This window comes from Bombina bombina, chromosome 1 (genome assembly GCF_027579735.1).
Source record: "Bombina bombina isolate aBomBom1 chromosome 1, aBomBom1.pri, whole genome shotgun sequence".
NCBI classification, from domain to species: Eukaryota; Metazoa; Chordata; class Amphibia; order Anura; family Bombinatoridae; genus Bombina; species Bombina bombina.
Genome location: NC_069499.1, coordinates 93,219,888 through 93,245,347, shown reverse-complemented (window position 1 = coordinate 93,245,347; position 25,460 = coordinate 93,219,888). Strand labels below are relative to the sequence as shown.

General features: G+C 36.6%; 1 protein-coding gene across 1 annotated transcript in view; it reads left to right on the top strand.

Moving 5' to 3' along the window:
• Positions 1-25,460, top strand: part of PPP4R4 (protein phosphatase 4 regulatory subunit 4) — a 649,956-nt gene that overhangs the window by 496,643 nt on the left and 127,853 nt on the right. Inside the window, exons 10-13 of the mRNA XM_053697518.1 lie at positions 7,436-7,555; positions 9,726-9,803; positions 20,278-20,358; positions 23,199-23,381. Coding sequence (XP_053553493.1) covers positions 7,436-7,555; positions 9,726-9,803; positions 20,278-20,358; positions 23,199-23,381 — 462 coding nt within the window. The remainder of the gene's footprint in view (positions 1-7,435; positions 7,556-9,725; positions 9,804-20,277; positions 20,359-23,198; positions 23,382-25,460) is intronic.

Genomic DNA, 25,460 nt, shown 5'->3' with positions numbered 1-25,460 from the left:
GACTGCATGTAGATTGAACGCTTGATTTTATCAAAGCGTGGCTTCTCCGAGTCAGTCATTGATACCTTAATACAGACACGAAAGCCTGTCACCAGGAAAATTTACCATAAAATATAGCGTAAATATCTTTATTGGTGTGAATCCAAGGGTTACTCATGGAGTAAGGTCAGGATTCCTAGGATATTATCTTTTCTCCAAGAAGGCTTGGAAAAAGGTTTGTCAGCTAGTTCCTTAAAGGGACAGATTTCTGCTCTGTCTATTCTTTTACACAAGCGTCTGGCAGATGTTCCAGACGTTCAGGCATTTTTTCAGGCTTTAGTCAGAATCAAGCCTGTGTTTAAACCTGTTGCTCCACCATGGAGCTTAAATTTGGTTCTTAAGGTTCTTCAAGGAGTTCCGTTTGAACCTCTTCATTCCATAGATATCAAACTTTTATCTTGGAAAGTCCTTTTTTTGGTAGCTATTTCCTCGGCTCTTAGAGTCTCTGAGTTATCTGCCTTACAATGTGATTCTCCTTATCTGATTTTTCATTCTGATAAGGTAGTCCTGCGTACCAAACCTGGGTTCTTGCCTAAGGTGGTATCTAACAAGAATATCAATCAAGAGATTGTTGTTCCATCCTTGTGTCCTAATCCTTCTTCGAAGAAGGAACGTCTATTACATAATCTGGACGTGGTTCGTGCTTTAAAGTTTTACTTACAAGCTACTAAAGATTTTCGTCAAACATCTTCTTTGTTTGTTGTCTCCTCTCAACTGCTCTTTCTTTTTGGCTAAGGAGTATAATACACTTAGCTTATGAGACTGCTGGCCAGCAGCCTCCTGAAAGGATTACAGCTCATTCTACTAGAGCTGTGGCTTCCACATGGGCCTTTAAAAATGAGGCTTCTGTTGAACAGATTTGCAAGGCGACGACTTGGTCTTTGCTTCATACCTTTTCAAAATTCTATAAATTTGATACTTTTGCTTCTTCGGAGGCTATTTTTGGGAGAAAGGTTTTACAGGCAGTGGTACCTTCTGTTTAAGTACCTGCCTTTTCCCTCCCTTCATCCGTGTACTTTAGCTTTGGTATTGGTATCCCACAAGTAATGGATGATCCGTGGACTGGATACACCTTACAAGAGAAAACACAATTTATGCTTACCTGATAAATTTATTTCTCTTTGGTGTATCCAGTCCACGGCCCGCCCTGTCATTTTAAGGCAGGTATTTTTAAATTTAAACTACAGTCACCACTGCACCCTATGGTTTCTCCTTTCTCTGCTTGTTTTCGGTCGAATGGCTGGATATGGTAGGAAGGGGAGGAGCTATATAGCAGCTCTGCTGTGGGTGTCCTCTTGCAACTTCCTGTTGGGAATGAGAATATCCCACAAGTAATGGATGATCCGTGGACTGGATACACCACAAGAGAAATAAATTTATCAGGTAAGCATAAATTGTGTTTTTGGAGGTGATATCATATTCGGAGGAGAATAATTGTCTTTAATAAATTTAATTAATGTAGCGGATAAAGATATAGGGAGGCCCACCCAATTCTTAAGATCTAAGATTGATTTTTGAAATACCGGAGGGAAAATCAACTTGTACCAAAATTTGGGATTTGTATGAAGAACTATTCCAAGATGTTTTATATGGGCTGTTATCTTAACCCTTTAAGGACCACATCACTTTTCCATTTTCTGACCGTTTGGGACCAAGGCTATTTTTACATTTCTGCGGTGTTTGTGTTTAGCTGTAATTTTACTCTTATTTATTTACTGTACCCACACATATTATATACCATTTTTCTTGCCATTAAATGGACTTTCTAAAGATACCATTATTCATCATATCTTTTAATTTGCAATAATTTTTTTTGATAAAATATGATGAAAAAATGGAAAAAAACACACTCTTTCTAACTTTGACCCCAAAAATCTGTTACACATGTACAACCACCAAAAAACACCCATGCTAAATAGTTTCTAAGTTTTGTCCTGAGTTTAGAAATACCCAATATTTACATGTTCTTTGCTTTTTTGCAAGTTATAGGGCAATAAATACAAGTAGAACTTTGCTATTTTCAAACCACTTTTTTTCAAATTAGCGATAGTTACATTGGAACACTGATATCTGTCTGGAATCCCTGAATATCTCTTGACATGTATATATATTTTTTTAGAAGACAACCCAAAGTATTGATCTAGGCCCATTTTGGTATATTTCATCCCACCATTTCACCGCCAAATGCGATCAAATAAAAAATATTGTTCACTTTTTCACAAATTTGTTCACAAACTTTAGGTTTCTCACTGAAATTATTTACAAACAGCTTGTGCAATTATGGCACAAATGGTTGTAAATGTTTCTCTGGGATTCCCTTTGTTCAGAAATAGCAGGCTTATATGGCTTTGGCATTGCTTTTTGGTAATTAGAAGGCCGCTAAATGCCACTGCGCACCACACGTGTTTTATGTCCAGCAGTGAAGGGGTTAATTAGGTAGCTTGAAGGGAGCTTGTAGGGTTAATTTTAGCTGTAGTGTAGTGTAGTAGACAACCCCAAGTATTGATCTAGGCCCATTTTGGTATATTTCATGCCACCATTTCACCGCTAAATGTGATCAAATAAAAAAAAAAACGTTACATTTTTCACAATTTTAGGTTTCTCACTGACATTATTTACTAACAGCTTGTGCAATTATGGCACACATGGCTGTAAATGCTTCTCTGGTATCCCCTTTGTTCAGAAATAGCAGACATATATGACTCTGGCGTTTCTTTTTGGCAATTAGAAGGCCGCTAAATGCCGCTGTGCACCACACTTGTATTATGCCCAGCAGTGAAGGGGTTAATTAGGTAGCTTGTAGGGAGCTTGCAGGGTTAATTTTAGCTTTAGTGTAGAGATCAGCCTCCCACCTGACACATCCCACCCCCTGATCCCTCCCAAACAGCTCTCTTCCCTCCCCCACCCCACAATTGTCCCCGCCATCTTAAGTACTGGCAGAAAGTCTTTTTTTTTTGTAAAAAAAAAATCTATTCAGCTCTGATAAACCCCCCTTAAGCCCCAACCACCCTGATTACCCCTAAACAGTTCTCTAACCCTCCCCCGCTACCTATTTACCACCATCTTGGGTACTGGCAGCTGTCTGCCAGTACCCAATTTGCAACCCCCCCCCCCCCCCCAATTTTTTTTTTTTTAATATAAAATTCTAAATTTTTCTGTAGTGTAGCTGCCCCCCCTCAATACCCCCCTCCCACTCCCTTTTAACTTTATTTTTTACTCCCCTCCCTCTCCCTCCCTCTTCCTCCATCCACTTTATGGAACATTCATTGGTGTCAGTAGTTGCTGAGCATGCGCCCCCCCCCCCCCCCCACAGGCCCCTAGCACGCTCCCGGCATCCGACTTGCACATTGCACAAACAGGAACCGGATGCCGGGTATCGATTGGCCGCCCACCCCCCTCCCTGCTAAGCTCCCACCCACTAACTATCGGCAGAGAGGTGCAGAGAGGTGCAATATCATTGGTCATGCTTGAAAAGGGGTATTGCAGGATGCCTCAATATTGAGGCATCACTGCAATACCCTGAGAGCTGCTGGAAGCGATCCAGAGCTCACTTAGACCAATGACATACCAGGTACGTCCATTGTCACTAACTGACAGTTTTTGCTTGACGTACCTGGTACGTCCTTGGTCGTTAAGGAGTTAAAAGGATGATTTATAACACTGTCACCTTTTTTCCTTATCCATAAAAGTTCACTTTTCCCTAAATTTATCTTGTATCCTGAGAAGGTACTAAAAATAGAAAACATCTCTAGTACTTGAGGAATAGTTTTTATTGTATTTTCAAGGAAAATTAGCACATCGTCCGCAAATAGTAAAATTTTAACTTCCTCCATGCCAAATCTTAATCCTTGAAGTTCTGAACGGAGCCATATAGCGAGTTATTCGAGATATTGAAGTGTAATGGCAAAAGAGGACAAGCCTGACGTATCCCACGACCCAGCAGGATTATGGCGGATAGATTACCATTGATCAAGAGAGAGGAAAAGGTTTTATTATAGATCTTTAAGATAAAGTCTAAAAAGTTGCCATTGAATCCGAATTGAAGCAGAGAATTAAATAGTGGTCCCATGAGATAGAGTCGAAAGCCTTCTCTGCGTCTACTGAAACAAGGGCTATATCTGGGTTGACTATCTTATTTTTTTTATTTTCAGTTTGTTGAATATTTATTTTCCAGAAATAATCTAAAATAATTTCCACTTTCCGGAGATTAAGTGACATATTTCTACCTTGAATGAAACCTGTTTGTTCTGGGTGAATGATTTTATAAAGACATTTATTAAGTCTGTGAATTAAAATTAGCAAGCAAGCTCAACACATATAATATGTACCTTGGAATTTAAAAGAGCAAATAATTTACTCATAGTGGTGCATACCAAAAAACAATATATTTCTTAAATTGCAAAAGATAGACACCTAAGATATACAAGTCCAGGTGCAAAAGTAAGGGATTCAGCACTCTTTTATAAGTTTATATCATTTATGATATGTATGTAGTAGAAATGAAAATGAAGAATATCCTGTCATCACAGCAACACCCATATCGTTAAGTGCATAGTGCAAATAATACATAAATGCTTAAACAAAAATATACAACATTGTAAAAAATACACGTCTGATGTCCAGAAGAATTGTAAAGCATGCAACACCCTGCTGAACCAAACCCTATATATAATAGGACATGTCTGGCCAGGTATACTTAGGGATCTATGCATGTAATAAATTACCGTAATCACAGAGATGGCATATATACTGTTGCAAAGTCAAGCAGATGGTATAATAATCAATTTCCAAGCTTATTAGTTCCGGTGCTAGTAACACTTATTAGTAACCTGTAGAAAAGATATCCATGTAAGTAGACTGTTAAGCATCTGGCAAATAGTTAAGCATCAAGCGAGGTAGCTGTGCATAGGCAAATAGCAAGCGTAGAAGCAGGCATGTAGACTTGACACTGTTAAAAGATTTAGCACAGTCCATGCAAAAGTGAAAGTAGGAACAGGAGGCAGTTCAAAGCAACCTGGACCACCTGCCAAACAATCAGACAGGCTCCACATCTAGTGGTTCCGTATTTAGCTAAAGCGATACCTCTCCTTATGACTGCGTGTCATCATACTCTGCAAAACATGGATCTTAAACTTGCATCTGTAATGGTCTATTTACCATGGATAAAGCATTTCGTAATGGAAGAAAGTACCTCTGCTTGAGCGCCATCAACTCAAAAAACTTCCGACATCAGATCGTGAGGCCACGTCTACGCGCGTTTCACCCCCATTGGCTTTGCAACGTGGCTTTGTCAGGGCATAATAACATCACTGAATAATACCTAATTTATTGTTTTGTAGAAGTCCAGCCCAAAAAACGAATGGTGAAATATCATTGGTCATCCTATTACATCAATTCATTACAACCGGAATGACAATTTTCAACATAGCACTAAACAGTCTGTGCCACCTTTTTATCCCTAACGAAAGATATTTATGCATATATATCTCTAAGAGTTACGTCAAATATAAGCTAAGAAGTATCACCTTGATCCTAATGTTTTATTTTTCCTTTATGTAATTACGTGTATATATTTTTTATTGCTAGGATCGATGAATGCCATAATAAAACATTAGGATCAAGGTGATACTTCTTAGCTTATATTTGACGTAACTCTTAGAGATATATATGCATAAATATCTTTCGTTAGGGATAAAAAGGTGGGAGAACCAATCCATGGACATGGATTGTTTTTAAGGTATGATATATACACTTTGTCTTATTAACACATAGAGCATGCAATAAATTCATATTTGAATCATTTTGACAGCAGTATTATGTTATATGTTATTCAAACCATTAATAGGTTATATTAAACACAAAATGTACTTAGAACTGCTCTGTAAATGTATATCTCTCTCACACAATAGACTGCCTACATTACTGCCCTAAAAAACAAGAATAGTCTATATTTTCATTGAGGCCATCAGGTGAAAGAGTTTTTAACTAATATGTCCATCTAGATTCTTTCCTTAATAGGCATTTGTCCATACCTATACATTTTAGTGATTCAGGGTTGCTCTCATGGCTTTCTAGAAAATGTCTAGCTATGCTACTATCCGGGTTCTTTATTTTTTATATTATCCCTGTGTTCTCTAATTCTGTCCTTGAACTTTCTCTTCGTTTTTCCTACATAAAATTTTGGACATGAACAGTGAAGGAGATAAATTACACCTTCAGTGTTACAATTGAAAAAGTATCTAATATTATAGAACTTAACTCCATCCGTAGAAAATCTTTTCGTTCTTTCCATGTACTCACAAGTTGGAAGCCAATTTTTTGGAGAGGCTTCATAATTACTGTGGATAAGTTTATCTCTGAGATTATTATTAGCACTATACATTTAAAGATATGGGTGTTGCTGTGATGATAGGATATTTGAATTCCAAGGTACATATTATATGTGTTGAGCTTGCTTGCTAATTTTAATTCACTGTTTTTTTTTGTAGACTAATCTGGATAGTTCCAGTCAACCATCTTTTCTAAGCATATAGCTCCCTTGGTTGAATAAATTTGAAATATCTATATATATATTTTTGAGATAGGGGAGTATCCTGTCATCAAGGCAATTATGGCGTTCATTCTATCTGATGAGCAGTGGGAGTCTGACTTATCAGAGACATTATCTAGTATTATTTATGCGTTTACCTCAGAAAGTGGAGATGAGCAACCAATTAATATCCATCAATGTTTTAAGAAAATAGGAATCTATTGGTAAGACAAGTTAAGATAAGGCCGGAAACATCAAGCCTTGAGAATTATGTCAAAAACAAAATTATACCCGAGGCCTCAGGCTCGCCGGAAACAGAAGTTATGAAGCAGCGTTCTAAAGACCACTGCTCCATAACTTGTCCACCTGCTCTAAAGCAGCGGACAGAAATGAACCCGATCGAATACGATCAGGTTGATTGACACCCCCTGCTAGCGTCCAATTGGCCACGAATCTGCAGGGGGCGACATTGCACCAGCAGTTCACAAGAGCTGCTGGTGCAATGATAAACGCTGTCGGCATTTATCGATGTGCGGCGGACATGATACGCTACACCATATCATGTCCGCTCTCACATTAATAAATATACCCCCAAGAGTCCCTTAGAGATTAAACTCCTTGATACCATTCTCCAAATAGTTTTTCAGAGAGGGAACACACAGCTAAGCAAGAAACTAACTCAAGCAGGAAGGGGAGGGGTAAATTTATGGGGTTCCTACCCTCTCATATATCTCAGAGGCTTTACTGCCTTCTCCAGCAGTCTAATGCCATATACTTACCTGATAACCATAGATTTTTAGATTACCTTAGTTAAATGTAGTTAATAATGATTTACTTGGAAAATTAATCAGATATTCTCTCTTGTAGGCAATGGTACTATTTGTAGGTTCCAAAAATTTTCACGTAGAGCTGTATGCCACTTATTTTTGTCTTTGCCATGATCCTGATGTACCGGTGAGAGTAACTGTGGCACTTGGCTTCTATGAAGTAAGTACAAGTTTTTTTTTATTATTATTTCAAATGATGAAACATTTTAAAGTAGATTAATTATTTTTCTTTCTTTCAAAACTTGTATTTTTCAAAATAATATTGAAGTAAAAAACAACTGTTACACTCGACTAAAAAGTTGCACAACATACATCAAAAATACATTTACACTCATAATAACTTTATCTCATATAAACTAATACATTAAAATGAAATTAATATTGAAATAAAAAGTCTCAGGTATTAGAGAAAAATAGGCCACAAAGAGCTTTAACAAAGAGATACATACACATACATCTCTAAATATGTATGTATGTGTATATATATATGTATATATATATATATATATATACATGTAGCCCTCAGTTTACGCCAGGGTTAGGTTCCAGAAGGAATGGTTGTAAATTGAAACCGTTGTAAATTGAAACCCAGTTTATAATGTAAGTCAGTGGGAAGTGAGGGAGATAGGTTCCAGGCCCCTCTCAAAATTGTCATAAGTAACACATAATACATTATTTTTAAAGCTTTGAAATGAAGACTTTAAATGCTAAACAGCATTGTAAACCTAATAAAATAATCACACAACACATAATATATAATTAAACTAAGTTAAATAAACAAAAACATTTGCTAAACAGCATTATAAACCTAATAAAATAATCACACAACACAGACTTCACTTGCATTTTTCTGCAAACCGTTCTTTCTATGCATTCCAATCTGGACTGATTTATAGACAGGAAGATCTTGTTCCTTTGAAATCTGCTTGATAGCTCAGGTCTGGTTAAACTGATTAATTTCAGCTTGCTTGGCTTTGCTGCAACACAAGCGGACAGCTCCACCTACTGGCTATTTTAATAAATGCACTGCTTCTCAATGCTTTTCAATAGCAGTCACATGACTGGAAAAAAAGGTTGTTATTCTGAAACGGTGTAAATTGAACCGTTGTAAAACGAGTGCCCCCTGTATATATATATATATATATATATACAGTATGTGTGTGTGTGTTTATGTGTGTTTACAGATGTATGTATGTATTTATATGTGTATATATGTATTTACAGACATATATACACATATAAATACATATGTATACATATATATAGATATGTGTGTATATATAGATATAGATATAGATGTAAAAGCATGCACTATTTATATTTATTAAAGTGTTTAACTGTGTATTTACTGTAAATATTTCACATTCCAATGTTATTCACATAAGGGAATGTGTTCTAAGTATTTCTAAAGATATATATATATATCTCAATACCTGTATATAATATATATATATATATATATATATATATATATATATATATATATATATAGAGAGAGAGAGAGAGAGAGAGAGGTATAGATATTAAAAAAAAAAAAATCACATATACTGTATATAGAAATAGTTATTTATGAATAAATAGAACATATTCTTCTTTATGAAGAACATTGGATTGTGAAATATTCATATTTCATGCGATCGGGTTTGCAATCGAGTAGGGTGGGTTTTTCCCGGCTTTTTGCGCTCCATTGACTTCTATAGCGGAATGCAATATTCTACAATATTCTTAATTCAACTTCAGCTTTTTGCACACGTCGAATGAGTGAAATTTTTTACTTTCAACTTGTAATACATGCAGTACCCAACACGCAAAAACCGAAGAGTAGATGAGTGCAATTAGCGCACGAGCGTGAGCGTTAAATAGCGCTCCACGCGTAATCTAGCCCTTAATGTTTCATTTTAATATTACAAATATACAAATATTTTTTTAAAATATTGCTGCTAAGATATGCTTTCAGTTACTCATTGGTTAAATATCTACTTAAGAATGAAAACAATTGCTGAAGAGTTTTAAAGAGCCATAATAATTACAAAAAAACGACGCTCTAATTCGTAAAGAGTGACATTTACAACTCTCTATATGATGGTTATGTATATTGAAAAATTAAAGGGCATGTCATTTCAAGACTAGCGACCCTGCTGTTCTGCGTGTTTAGCCCCCTTAAATGGGTTAAACCCGTTGTAGAAGTACCGCTGAATCATGTGACTAGTTGTGTATGGTTGCTAGTCTTAAAATAACATGCTCTAACAAATAAGAAAAAAAAAAACAAAAAAAAAATTGAATTGAACAAAAAAGCAAAATGTAATTGTCTCCTTTCCTGTCTCTTACAGGTTTGTAAGCTACTAGGCTCCAACGTGTACTTGATACATAAAGAATTGGTATCGCTTTTACAAGACGAATCTTTAGAGGTAATGAGCGGTGTATGATTAAACACATTTTTGTTTACGGCAAGTGTAATTGTTTGCACATGATTTTGTATTCACAGAGCTAATGATCTGTAACAAACTGAAGCTTAAACAGTAAATATTTTATAGATCTGTTTAGTACAATTATTAGTGTATACTTAAAGTATTAAAATAATCCTACAATGATTTAATGAGTCACTGTACATGAAAAGAGTTTAATAGTAGATGTATCAAGCACAAAGTTCCTATGTTGCCATGAGCAAAGGGAGGGTACTCGGAGATGAGGGCATGAGGCCAGATACATACGTACCTCTCTGATTTACAAAGCTTTGCAAGGTCAAGGATAAATGTTAGATGTACTGGGAATAAGACTCTCCAGTACTAATTCAAATTCAATAACCAAAACAAATATGGTACTAAACTTTATAAAATTTTGGTGAAAAAAAAATGTTACTCCCTAAACTGTATGCCTGAGCTTTCATTGGTGGTATTAGCTCTTTACGACTGGCTGAACAAATCAGGTGAGCCTATGACAAAAGGCATATATGTGCAGCTATTTCCCAGTAGTGCATTGCTGCTCCTGACCTTATCTAGATATGCTTTTCAACAAAGGATACAAAGAATGAAGTAAAAGTATAATACAATTGACGACATGTAGTGGTCATCTACTCAGTGCCTTAACTGCCAATGACAACCACGTGTCATCATCCGGGGGTGCTATTATGGAGCTGATCATGCCCCCCCTCTGCAGTTACAGGCACATAAGAGGAGGCCCAAGGTTTTAACATCACCTCCGCAATTCGGCAGCGTTGATGATGTCATCAAGCTGGAGACCTGGACATGCTCAGAAGAGCTTAAGAGCGTTGGATGGGAGGGTTAAATATGCAATCCCTTGATCTCAGTTCCCTTAAGCCCTAGAAATCCCCAAAAAATTGCCTGCTCTTTCAAATTGTGGGTAACTTGGGGGTCTATAGTTTATACAAGTTTAAAAAAAGAATGAAAGTAAAAACACACACAAATATAACAACCCCAAGACCTCTTATTTTAAATATTAAAGACCCTTCTTTAAAATAAAGCCCCTGTAAAGGTTTTAATAGCTAGGTAATCACTGCAGTAATAGGGACCAACTGGCATGAATAAATGTATCATGATATATATATATACTGTATATATATATATATATATATATATATATATATATATATAATGGTATGGTGTGAATCTGCTGGCTCTACTTATAAAAACAATATATAATATGTGTTGGTTTCTTACTAAAAATGGCCTACAGTAAGGGTTGAATGTGTGCAACATCTAGAAACTCCAAAACAGCTCAGCACAGTGTTTGAAAGGCTCAGCAGATAAATTGTTAAATTGCATGCTTTATTTGAATCCTGACAGTTCAATTATAACTTCAGTCTCCCTTTATATCAGCCTATATGGGCAAAATGCAAATAGTCCTTCTGTCTTCCATCCATAAGTAATGTAATCAATTCTTTCTTGCTTGTCCACTCAAAAAAATTAGATCAAGCAGATTTTATGTGACTACCTTGTCCTCCTAACTCCCAAATATAAAGGGATAGTAAACATAGTAAACACCCAAAATGTTATTGTTTAAAAATATAGATAATCCCTTTATTTACCAAACCCCAGTTTTGCATAACCAACACTGTTATAGAAATATAATTTTTACCTCTGTAATTACCTTGTAAGAAGCTTCTGCAGTTTGCCTCCTTATCTCAGATTATTCGTCAGACTTGCATTTCAAGTAATTAGTGCTGACTCAATTAACTTCACATTCATGAGCACAATGTTATCAATATGAAACACATGAACTAACTAGGTGTGAAAAACTGTCAAATGCAGAGGCGGCCTTCAAGGGCTTAGAAATTAGCATATGAGCCTACCTAGGTTTAGCTTTCAACTAAGAATAACAAGAGAACAAAGCAATTTTGATGATAAAAGTAAATTAGAAAATTGTTTAAAATGACATGCCCTATCTGAATCATGAAAGTTTAATTTGGACTTTACTATCCCTTTAAGTTTGCTGTCTTTATCTAAACCCTCTTAATTCCACAATATCCTTGTGCTTAAATATTTTCTTGATATTTAGAGCAACATCTTTCATCTGAATTATGCATTCTTCCTTTGTGTTCTGTTCCCTTTTGTTATGTGAAATATCTTATTAGTTACTAAATTGATTATTGCTTCTTAGCTGACTGCATGCAGGAAATTCTGATTCATTTTCCGTGTCTGCCCATTTGGCTTATCAGTAGGGAGGGGGAAATGTGGGGAAAGTACAAAAGAATAGTTCTGTGAGAATTCATTTTGGACAATCGGATGTTAATTAGATAGAAAATTAAAGGGACACTGAACCCAATTTTTTATTTTGTGATTCAGATAGAGCATGCAATTTTAAGCAACTTTCTAATTTACTCCTATTATTAATTTTTCTTCGTTCTCTTTCTATCCTTATTTTAAAAAGAAGGCATCTAAGCTTTTTTCTTGGTTCAGAACTCTGGATAGCACTTTTTTATTGGTGACTGGATTTATTCACCAATCAGCAAGAACAACCCAGGTTGTTCACCAAAAATGGGCCGGCATCTAAATTTACATTCTTGCATTTCAAATAAAGATACCAAGAGAATAAAGGAAATTTGATAATAGGAGTAAATTGAAACGTTGCTTAAAATTTCATGCTCTATCTGAATCACGAAAGAAAAAATTTGGGTTCAGTGTCCCTTTAATTAAAATTTGGTAATCGAAGGTTATTTCTAGTTTTTGAATGTTCATAATTAGATCAAATATCCCCATTCGAAATTTGGAATGTAACGTCCGATTTAGCAAATACTAGAATAGTTCATGTGGTATGGAATTTAGTAAATTGATATTAGACACATATATATTGATTCAAATTTTTCTATTTCAAATATTGCATTATTTGAATATTACATTTAAAGGGAGTATTAGAAATACTATTAAAAAATATGATTCAAATTTTTCTAATTCAAATATTGCATAATGGGATTCGAATTATAAACATTTGTATCAAATATTACATTAAATATAACGAGAAATACTATTACATTTAACGAATGTTAGAATGTTTTACAAACATTTGAAATTCGAAACGAACGAACAAATGTGTTAAAATGTGTTTAATTTTTTCGAATGTTGCAAAACATTTACCCATTCAAAACTTATCAGGCTCTAATTCCACCAGGAAGCTCTTTACCCCAGCCTTATTTTAGCATGGCTAAGGATACTATGATGTGGAAAATTAAGAGTAACTTTTTGGCTATTGCAGGGCTAATTTCTTTTAAAAGCCTTGGGTGGATTATTTCTGGAATTCATTTGATGGGGTTAAACACATTGAGCAAGATTACATGTTGTGCTGTATAGCCGTAGCGTACATACCGTGCCAAATGGGGCTGTACTGCTATTTCTATACCGCCGGTTTTACAAGTCACCCTAAAACTTTCTTTTGTCGTTCGGTATGGTGTGGTAAGCCGAATACCGCACAAAAACAAAGTTTAGATTTTGTTATTTTGTTTAATTTTAGAGTTTTGTATTTTTTGTAATGTTAGTTTTTTTTTAAATTTTGTAGTGTTAGGATTTTTAAATTTTGTAATTTAGGTTTTTGTATTTTTTTTTATCTTTTTATTTTTTTTAAATAGTAATGTTAGGTTTATTTATAGTTTAAGCTTAGGGTTTTTTTATTTCACAGGTAAGTTCTTATTTATTTTAAGGTAGTTATATTGTAACTTTAATTTAAAGTTAGGTGGTGTTAGGTTTAGGGGTTAATAGTTTAATTTATTTTGTCGAGATGTCGGGGGACGGCAGTTTAGGGGTTAATAGGTTGATTAGGTGTTAGCTATGTGGGGGGATGGCGAATTAGGCGTTAATACTTTAATTTAGGTAGTCACAATCTGGGGGGCAGCGGTTTAGGGGTTAATAGGTTTATTATAGTATTTGCGTTGTGGGGATGGCGGTTAAGGGGTAAATAGGTAGTTTATGGGTGTTAGTGTACTTTGTAACATATTTTTTATGAGTTTTGTGAATCATTTTTCTTTTGCAAAATCCATAACTACTGGACTTTGATTGTGGAATGGATCGTTGCGGTATAGGCTATAACACTAGCAGTAAAGCCATAACACGCGACTTGTAATATCAAGTAGCTGACCATTCCGCACTCAAATGCCATTTTTCAAGCGGTAAAGCCATACCGCACAACTTGTAATCTGGGCCATAGTATGGCAGGGTCGTTAGCTTTAAAATTACATGCTCTAACATTAGATCATTTAACCCTTTCCGGTCCTATTAATTTTTAAAAAGTGCGCCAGCAGGTCTTATTTATTTTACCATCAGCTTTAGGGATACAGATGGGAAAGTGATGTGTCACATTATTTTATATAGATACATATCTATCTATCTATATATATATATATATATATATATAGGTGAAACTCGAAAAATTAGAATATCATGCAAAAGTTAATTTATTTCACTAATGCAACTTAAAAGGTGAAACTAATATATGAGATAGACTCATTACATGCAAAGCAAGATAGTTCAAGCCGTGATTTGTCATAATTGTGATGATTATGGCTTACAGCTCATGAAAACCCCAAATCCACAGGCTCAGAAAATTAGAATATTACATGCAATCAATAAAACAAGGATTGTACATAGAACAATATCGGACCTCTGAAAAGTATAAGCATGCATACTGTATGTACTCAGTACTTGGTTTGGGCCCCCTTTGCAGCAATTACTGCCTCAATGCGGCGTGGCATGGAAGCTATCAGCCTGTGACACTGCTGAGGTGTTATGGAAGACCAGGATGCTTCAATAGCGGCCTTCAGCTCTTCTGCATTGTTCGGTCTCATGTCTCTCATCTTTCTCTTGCCAATGCCCCATAAATTCTCTATGGGGTTCCGGTCAGGAAAGTTTGCTAGCCAATCAAGCACAGTAATCCCACGGTCATTGAACCAGGTCTTGGGACTTTTGGCAGTGTGGGCAGGTGCCAAGTCCTGCTGGAAAATGAAGTCAACATCCCCATAGAGCTCGTCTGAGGAAGGAAGCATGAAGTGCTCCAAAATCTCCTGATAGACGGCTGCGTTGACCATGGACTTAATGAAGCACAGTGGACCAACACCAGCAGATGACATGGCTCCCCAAATCAATACAGACTGTGGAAACTTCACACTGGACTTCAAGCATCTTCAGTCCATCTCTCCATTCTTCCTCCATACTCTGGGTCCTTGGTTTCCAAATGAGATGCAAAATTTGCTCTCATCAGAAAAGAGGACTTTGGACCACTGAGCAACAGACCAGGTCTGTTTTTCTTTAGCCCAGGTAAGACGCTTCTGACGTTGTTTGTTGTTCAGGAGTGGCTTGACAAGAGGAATACGACATTTGAAGCCCATGTCCAGGATCCGTCTGTGTGTGGTGGCTCTTGATGCACTGACTCCAGCCTCAGTCCACTCCTTGTGAAAGTCCCCAACACTTTTGAATGGCCTTTTCCTGACAATCCTCTCCAGGCTGCGGTCATCCCTGCGGATTGTGCACCTTTTTCTTCCACACTTTTCCCTTCCACATAACTTTCTATTAATGTGCTTTGATACAGCACTTTGGGAACATCCAACTTCTTTTACAATAACCTTTTGAGGCTTTCCCTCCTTATGGAGGGTGTCAATGATGGTTTTCTGCACAACTGTCAGGTCAGCAGTCTTTCCCATGATTGTGATTCCTACTGAACCAGACTGAGAGACCATTTAAAGGCTCAGGAACCCTTTGCAGGTGTTATGGCTTAATTAGCTGATTAGAGTGGGACACTTTGAGCCTAGAATATTGCACCTTTTCATAATATTCTAATTTTCTGAGATTGTGGATTTGGGGTTTTCATGAGCTGTAAGCCATAATCATCACAATTATGACAAATCACGACTTGAACTATCTTGCTTTGCATGTAATGAGTCTATCTCATATATTAGTTTCAGCTTTTAAGTTGCATTAGTGAAATAAATTAACTTTTGCACAATATTCTAATTTTTCGAGTTTCACCTGTATATATATCCAGCAGGTCTTATTTATTTTACCATCAGCCTTAGGGATACAGATGGGAAAGTGATGTGTCACATTGTTATATATATCTACACAGACTGATAGCGGATTATCAGGCTCAGCCGCTCAGCTTATCCAGATCCCTTGCACACAGGGTTGTGTTGCCAGGCTCCTCCCTCCCGGCCTCTCATTTCTCCTCATTCAGCCAGGACAGCGGGGAATCTCTGATAGCTGCTGGCCAGTGCCGTCTGGGTCGTTCCTCTTCCTGCAGCGGTCCCCGTGCTTGCGGCGTCAGTCTAGTACCAGTGATCAGTGCACAGCACCACATCTAGCCTAGCTGTGCACGATCATTGGTAATGTAACTGGTAACTTCGTCACCTTTCCTCTCCTATGTCGGAATATATCCGACATTGGACCACAAGCGGTAAAACCCTTTGTCGGATATATTCCGACATAGGACCGGAAAGAGTTAAAGGGCCATGAAACCCAAAACAATTTTTTATGATTCAGATAGAGAATACAGTTTTAAACAACTTTCCAATTTACTTCTATTATTTAATTTACTTCCTTCTCTTATTATCCTTTACTGAAAGGTTTATCTAGGCAAGCTCATGAGCAGCAGAGAACCTAGGTTCTAGCTGTTGATTGGTGGCTGCATATATATATCAATTGTGATTGGCTCACCCATGAGTTCAGTTAGAAACCAAGAGAATGAAACAAATTAGATAATAGAAGTAAATTAGAAAGTTGTTTAAAATTGTATTTTTATCTGAACCATGAAAAAAATACATACTAGTATAGTTTACTGTGCAGTTTATTGTGATACAAGATTTGTTGTAAGTTCTATTTAATCAGCTATGTTAGGTAACTGGCAAATGTTTAATTTTATTTTCGGCACTGTGATGTTAAAGAATTTGATTTTTGGGTTCATTAGGGAGCGGGAGACAAAAGTTAAAATGTATTTAATGTCCTTTAAATGTGAGAACTGAAAGGTACATGTTCTCAATTTGTTTTTCCTACATTTAAACTCTGACTTTAAAGGGCCTTAATAAGCAAAAAGTGACATGATCCAATGTTAGAGCATGTAAATTTAAAGCCGATGACCCTGCCATACTATGTGTTTAACCCTCTCATAGGTGTTAAACACACAGTAGAAGTACTGTTTCTCATCCACAGAGCACTGCTGGTCCTGATTGAAAACTATTGCTGATTCAATTAGCACTAGGTACACAGCTACTTTGTACGACTAGCGCTGGTGATTGGATCAGTGGTGGTTTCCACTTCGAACCAGCAATGTTAGGTTTTAAAGGGACAGTCTAGTCAAAAATAAACTTTCATGATTCAGATAGGGCATGTAATTTTAAACAACTTTCCAACTTACTTTTATCATTAATCTTGCTTTGTTCTCTTGGTATTCTTAGTTGAAAGCTAAACCTAGGTAGGTCATATGCTAATTTTTTCGCCCTTCAAAGCCGCCTCTTATCTGAATGCATTTTGACAGTTTTTCACAACTAGTTCATGTGTGCCATATAGATAACATTGTGCTCATGCACGTGGAGTTACATAGGAGTCAGCACTGATTGGCTAAAATGCAAGTCTGTCAAAAGAACTAAAATAAGGGGGCAGTCACAGAGGCTTAGATACAAGGTAATCACAGAGGTAATATATAAATATAAATGTGTTGGTTATGCAAAACTGGGGAATGGGTAATAAAGGGATTATGTATCTTTTTAAACAGTAAAAATTCTGGTGTAGACTGTCCCTCTAAGTGCATTGTAGTGCATGGTCAATAAAAAATTTTGCTATAACAAATTTAGAGTAAGTAATTTCAACTATTATGAACCTTTAATAAATGTTTTTTTTGCCTTCACTATTTTCTTTAAATAGAAATTCTCCAGCAACTAGCTTGTTATGCAATCATGCAGCCTGTTCATATAGTATAGTGGTAACAAACTAGCATGTGAACAGATTTCATGTAATGTACTGCCCCCAAGTGGACTGTTGAGCTTACTTACAATACTGAACCATGAAAGAAAAAAATTGGGTTTCATGTCCCTTTAAAAAGTCAGAGTATAAATGTATGGAAAAAAACATGTATGTTTCAGTTCTCACATTTAAAGGACATAAGAGGAATATGAAACTCAAGTGTTTTCTTTCATGATTCAGATAGAGCACGTATTTTATCAATTGTAAATGTAGCTACCAATCAGCAAGCGCCACCCAGGGTGTTGAACCAAAAATAGGCCGGCTCCTAATAAAACATTCCTGCTTTTTCAAATAAAGATACCAAGAGAATGAAGAAAAGTTGATAATAGGAGTACATTTCTCACATCATGACAGCAATGATGATTCTATATATTTCAGTTAAAGGGACACAAAACCGGTCTCCTAAGGAATAATAACCAAAGCTAAGTGCTGTTTGCCTTTTAACCACTGACATTAATAATTTTGTCAAATATACCTCAAAATAAAGTGACTCCATCTCCATACTTTACCATTCAGTAAATTGAAAATTGTTAATATACAGGGAGTGCAGAATTATTAGGCAAGTTGTATTTTTGAGGATTAATTTTATTATTGAACAACAACCATGTTCTCAGTGAACCCAAAAAACTCATTAATATCAAAGCTGAATAGTTTTGGAAGTAGTTTTTAGTTTGTTTTTAGTTATAGCTATTTTAGGGGGATATCTGTGTGTGCAGGTGACTATTACTGTGCATAATTATTAGGCAACTTAACAAAAAACAAATATATACCCATTTCAATTATTTATTTTTACCAGTGAAACCAATATAACATCTCAACATTCACAAATATACATTTCTGACATTCAAAAACAAAACAAAAACAAATCAGTGACCAATATAGCCACCTTTCTTTGCAAGGACACTCAAAAGCCTGCCATCCATGGATTCTGTCAGTGTTTTGATCTGTTCACCATCAACATTGCGTGCAGCAGCAACCACAGCCTCCCAGACACTGTTCAGAGAGGTGTACTGTTTTCCCTCCTTGTAAATCTCACATTTGATGATGGACCACAGGTTCTCAATGGGGTTCAGATCAGGTGAACAAGGAGGCCATGTCATTAGATTTTCTTCTTTTATACCCTTTCTTGCCAGCCACGCTGTGGAGTACTTGGACGCGTGTGATGGAGCATTGTCCTGCATGAAAATCATGTTTTTCTTGAAGGATGTAGACTTCTTCCTGTACCACTGCTTGAAGAAGGTGTCTTCCAGAAACTGGCAGTAGGACTGGGAGTTGAGCTTGACTCCATCTTCAACCCGAAAAGGACCCACAAGCTCATCTTTGATGATACCAGCCCAAACCAGTACTCCACCTCCACCTTGCTGGCGTCTGAGTCGGACTGGAGCTCTCTGCCCTTTACCTATCCAGCCACGGGCCCATCCATCTGGCCCATCAAGACTCACTCTCATTTCATCAGTCCATAAAACCTTAGAAAAATCAGTCTTGAGATATTTCTTGGCCCAGTCTTGACGTTTCAGTGGTGGTCGTCTTTCAGCCTTTCTTACCTTGGCCATGTCTCTGAGTATTGCACACCTTGTGCTTTTGGGCACTCCAGTGATGTTGCAGCTCTGAAATATGGCCAAACTGGTGGCAAGTGGCATCTTGGCAGCTGCACGCTTGACTTTTCTCAGTTCATGGGCAGTTATTTTGCGCCTTGGTTTTTCCACACGCTTCTTGCGACCCTGTTGACTATTTTGAATGAAACGCTTGATTGTTCGATGATCACGCTTCAGAAGCTTTGCAATTTTAAGAGTGCTGCATCCCTCTGCAAGATATCTCACTATTTTTGACTTTTCTGAGCCTGTCAAGTCCTTCTTTTGACCCATTTTGCCAAAGGAAAGGAAGTTGCCTAATAATTATGCACACCTGATATAGGGTGTTGATGTCATTAGACCACACCCCTTCTCATTACAGAAATGCACATCACCTAATATGCTTAATTGGTAGTAGGCTTTCGAGCCTATACAGCTTGGAGTAAGACAACATGCATAAAGAGGATGATGTGGTCAAAATACTCATTTGCCTAATAATTCTGCACTCCCTGTAAAAAATCATTATATTAAAGGCATCAAGTGTTTTTGTAATTATGCATATCTATCATACACAAATAAAATACATCAGGTGAGCCAATGATAAGAGGCATATATGTGCTGCCACCAATCGGCACCAATCAGCTGCTTTTGTGCCTAACTAGGTATGCTTTTCAACAAAGGATACTATGTGAATTAAACAAATTAGATAATATAAATAAATTGGAAAGTTTTTTTAAATTTCATTTTCTGCCTAAATCATGAAATATTAATTTTGATTTTACTTTCTTTTAATTTACTAGCATTTATATTATTTCCCTACAATTCAGTGACATTATAACTTTTTTGTCTTATTCCAGGTTATCGATGGTTTACTCGACCACTTACCAGAAACTTTGGAAATTATGACAAGTGGAGACAGCTCAGGTTTAGACAACAAGGTGAGTGTTCGATTATAAAATTGTAGCAATTTTGTTTTACAATTAATGATTGTTCAAACATAAGGCTAATCAGGTGACTGACAAGTGTATGGGCCTCACATAGCGCAGCATTACTGCTCACTCATAATTTACTGCAGATTCATACAGATCAGTAGCTTATTGATATCCGGCGAATGCGATCAACTGAATATCCACAACATTTCAACGAATGAGAATGTTATCAGTGTTCTTGAATGATTTTTGTGTTAGCACCGGCTATGCAGCTTAATTCGATAAAAAACGCAGAATTATTAAGGGGTCACATATGGGACTTTTACCTATCCTTATTTAAAAAAAAGAAACAAAGGTTTCTGGAAAAGTTACAAAAGTTTTCTTCTATTCGCTACCTGTAAAATATCTAATATAAATTAAATTTAGTGACAATAATAATTTAAAAAGGATTAAGGGCCTGATGATCAAAAACTTGATGGCATGGAGGCAAATCACACCAACTCTTTGGGGGCTTTTTTGAGCATTATATTGTAGGGTAGACGTCTCTCCTTATCCAGAACTCTGCAGAGTGAGATAAAGCGTTCTCAAGCTAAAATTTGCCTTTCTAAAATTCCTTGAGTACTGACTATAGATCATCTAGGTCTAAATTTCTGTCTTATCAATTGTCCTTTCTGATCAGTCTACGTGGTCCAATATGCTTTTTCATGCTCTTGTGTATAAGGCTTAGTGACTAAGTCCTAGGGGGCGCTAATGGTGACCCAAAATATGTAATGTATCAAAAGATTGTATAATGAAAATATTTCAAATTGTATCAGTCCAGCCGCAGATTGGATTTCAGTTCACTAGGGCTGCTCCTCTTCATAAGGTGTGGGATCCTCAGACAGATCACTAGAAACAAAACACAAAAGTGCGCCTCATAGTGTAGACTAGGGGTGGGCAACTATCTGCCCTCCAGATGTTATGGACTACATCTCCCATAATGCTCTTTCAGCCATAATGCAGGCAAAGCGTCGTGGGAGATGTAGTCCATAACATCTGGAGAGCCGGTAACTGCCCACCCCTGGTGTAGACTGTAGGAGATAACTAAGTTAAAGTTAACTAGATTAAAACTTTATTGCAATAATAATAATAATAAAAAAGTTGTCAAGCTCTAAATTTCAGCAGTTATCCTTCAACTTCTCTGTTTACTGTCATGTACTTTGGGGGGAGGGGGGGGAGACAGCCATTCAGCATCATCAGTTCTCACATGTCCCTTTACAATGGGAGGTGGCTTCTGAAGAAATTCTAAGGTGAAATATCTTCCTTTTTTACATAGAGACATTCATGTAATATTTCCTAGTCAACTTTTACAGACTCACATTTGGGTAACATGCCCCTTTAAGAAATGCATCAAAAAACTATTGAGATGCTCACTTTGCGCTAAAACCATCAGTAGTCAAATTCTTAGAGTTTTTGGTATCTTACATTTACACTTGCTCATCTACACCGCAGGATCTTGTCTGCCCTTTCTGCCTGGTGAGGGCTCCTAGCGTCAGGACCATAGAGCTGGCTGTGTCAGACTTAGTTTAGAGTTAACTGGCGTATGTACAGAGAGATTTAAAACTGGTAGTTATTTAAGTGAAAAAAAATACATACTAGTATAGTTTACTGTGCAGTTTATTGTGATACAAGATTTGCTGTAAGTGCTATTTAATCAGCTATGTTAGGTAACTGGCAAATGTTTAATTTTATTTTCGGCACTGTGATGTTAAAGAATTAGATTTCTGGGTTCATTAGTGAGCGGGAGACAAAAGCTAAAATGTATTTAATGTCCTTTAAATGTGAGAACTGAAACGTACATGTTCTCAATTTGTTTTTCCTACATTTAAACTCTGACTTTACCCCTCTCATAGGGGATAAACACACAGCAGAAGTACTGCTTCTCATCCACAGAGAACTGCTGGTCCTGATTGAAAACTGTTGCTGATTCAATCAGCACTAGTTACACAGCTACTTTGTACGACTAGCGCTGGTGATTGGATCAGTGGTAGTTTCCACTTGGAACCAGCAGTGTTAGGTTTTAAAGGGACAGTCTAGTCAAAAATAAACTTTCATGATTCAGATAGGGCATGTAATTTTAAACAACTTTCCAACTTACTTTTATCACCAATCTTGCTTTGTTCTTTTGGTATTCTTAGTTGGAAGCTAAACCTAGGTAGGTCATATGCTAATTTCTTAGCCCTTCAAGGCCGCCTCTTATCTGAATGCATTTTGACAGTTTTTCACAACTAGTTCATGTGTGCCATATAGATAACATTGTGCTCATGCACGTGGAGTTACATAGGAGTCAGCACTGATTGGCTAAAATGCAAGTCTGTCAAAAGAACTAAAATAAGGGGGCAGTCAGCAGAGGCTTAGATACAAGGTAATGACAGAGGAAAAAAGTGTAATAATATAATGGTGTTGGTTATGCAAAACTGGGGAATGGGTAATAAAGGGATTATCTATCTTTTTAAACAGTAAAAATTCTGGTGTAGACTGTCCCTTTAAGTGCATTGTAGTGCAGGGTCAATAGTCATAAAATGTTTGCTATAACAAATTTAGAGTAAGTAATTTTTCAACTATTATGAACCTTTAATAAATGGTTTTTTTGCCTTCACTATTTTCTTTAAATATAAATTCTCCAGCAACTAGCTTGTTATGCAATCATGCAGCCTGTTCATATAGTATAGTGGTAACAAACTAGCATGTGAACAGATTTCATGTAATGTACTGCCCCCAAGTGGACTGTTGAGCTTACTTACAATATATGTCTAAGGTTAAGATATTAAATTAAAATGACATGTCATTTTTCTCTGCTTGTATTTCAGCTCATGATTGTTCCTGACCTAATTCCAGCCCTTTCATCCGCAGAACAAAGAGCGGCCAAATCATTAAAATGGAGAAGTCATGAGAAATTACTTCATAAATACTCCTGCCTCTCACATATCTTATCCAGTGATCAGATATATTACAGATTTCTACACAGAATGTTTACCATCATTTTAACTAGTGTGAGGATCAAAACCTGATTTGTTCATGTTTTTAAATCTGTCTTAGCAATAGATACATATAATAACTGATAACTATTCTGTAAACACACAAACTGCAGAATCTGGGGCCTAGTTATCAAGCCGTCAACCTCAAATATGCTGGAATTCCGCAGCGTATTTGTGGCGAGGCTGATTCGCCTTAGTTATCAAAGGCTAGAGACCGGCAAAAGTAGAATTTTGTGACGTAAGCTTCGATCCGCCGGACTCAGTCCGACACAGATCGATTCTTACGTCACTCCAGATGTTCCGCACACAAGTGCGGCACAATCTGACTACATTTGCTAGTTATCAAAAAACTAGCAGGTACGCTCGGCACTTTTACGGCCCAGCGTACCTGGTTTTCAATCCGCCGCCCTGGAGGCGGCGGATCCCATAGGAATCAATGGGAGTCTGACCATAGCGAAAGTACAAGTTCGCTGCTGACAGACATCCCATTGATTTCTATGGGAGATGTCTACACCTAACACCCTAACATGTACCCCGAGTCTAAACACCCCTAAGCTGTCCCCCCCCTACACCGCCGCAAGTAAATAAAGTTATTACCCCCTAAACCGCCGCTCCCGGAGCCCACCGCCACTATAATAAATATGTTAACCCCTAAACCGCCGCTCCCGGAGCCCACCGCCACTATAATAAATATGTTAACCCCTAAACCGCCGCTCCCTGAGCCCACCGCCACTATAATAAATATGTTAACCCCTAAACCTCCGCTCCCGGAGCCCACCGCCACTATAATAAATATGTTAACCCCTAAACCGCCGCTCCCGGAGCCCACCGCAAGCTACTCTATACATATTAACCCCTAAACCGCCACTCCCTGACCCCGCCGCAACTATAATAAATGTATTAACCCCTAAACCGCCGCTCCCGGACCCTGCCGCAACCTATATTAAATTTATTAACCCCTAATCTGCCCCCCCTACACCGTCGCCACCTATAATACGTTTATTAACCCCTATCCTGCTGATCCCGCACCTCGCCGCAACAAAATAAATAGTTTAACCCCTAAACCGTCGCTCCCTGACCCCGCCGCAACCTATATTAAATTTATTAACCCCTATCCTGCCCCCCCTACACCGTCGCCACCTATAATACATTTATTAACCCCTATCCTGCCCCCCACTACACCGCCGCCACTGTAATAAAATTATTAACCCCTAAACCTAAGTCTAACACTAACCCTAACACCCCCCTAACTTAAATATTAATTAAATAAATCTAAATAATATTTCTATTATGAACTAAATTAATCCTATTTAAAAATAAATACTTACCTATAAAATAAACCCTAATATAGCTACAATATAAATAATAATTATATTATAGCTATGTTAGGATTTATTTTTATTTTACAGGTAACTTTCAATTTATTTTAACTAGGTACAATAGCTATTAAATAGTTATTAACTATTTAATAGCTTACCTAGCTAAAATAAAGAGAAATTTACCTGTAAAATAAAAACTAACCTAAATTACAATTACACCTAACACTACACTATCCTTTAATAAATTATTCCTATTTAAAACTAAATACTTACCTGTAAAATAAACCCTAAGATAGCTACAATGTAATTAATAATTACATTGTAGCTATTTTAGGGTTTATATTTATTTTACAGGTAATTTTGTATTTATTTTAGCTAGTTAGAATAGTTATTAAATAGTTATTAACGATTTAATAACTACCTAGCTAAAAGAAATACAAAATTACCTGTAAAATAAATCATAACCTAAGTTACAATTAAACCTAACACTACACTATCATTAAATAAATTAAATCAATTAAATACAAATAACTACAATTAAATACAATTACATAAACTAACTAAAGTACAAAAAATAAAAAAAGCTAAGTTACAAAAAATAAAAAAATAGGTTACAAACATTTAAAAAGTATTACAACAATTTTAAGCTAATTACACCTAATCTAAGGCCCCTAATAAAATAACAAAGCCCCCCAAAATAAAAAAATTCCCTACCCTATTCTACATTAAAAAAGTTCAAAGCTCTTTTACCTTACCAGCCCTTAAAAGGGCCTTT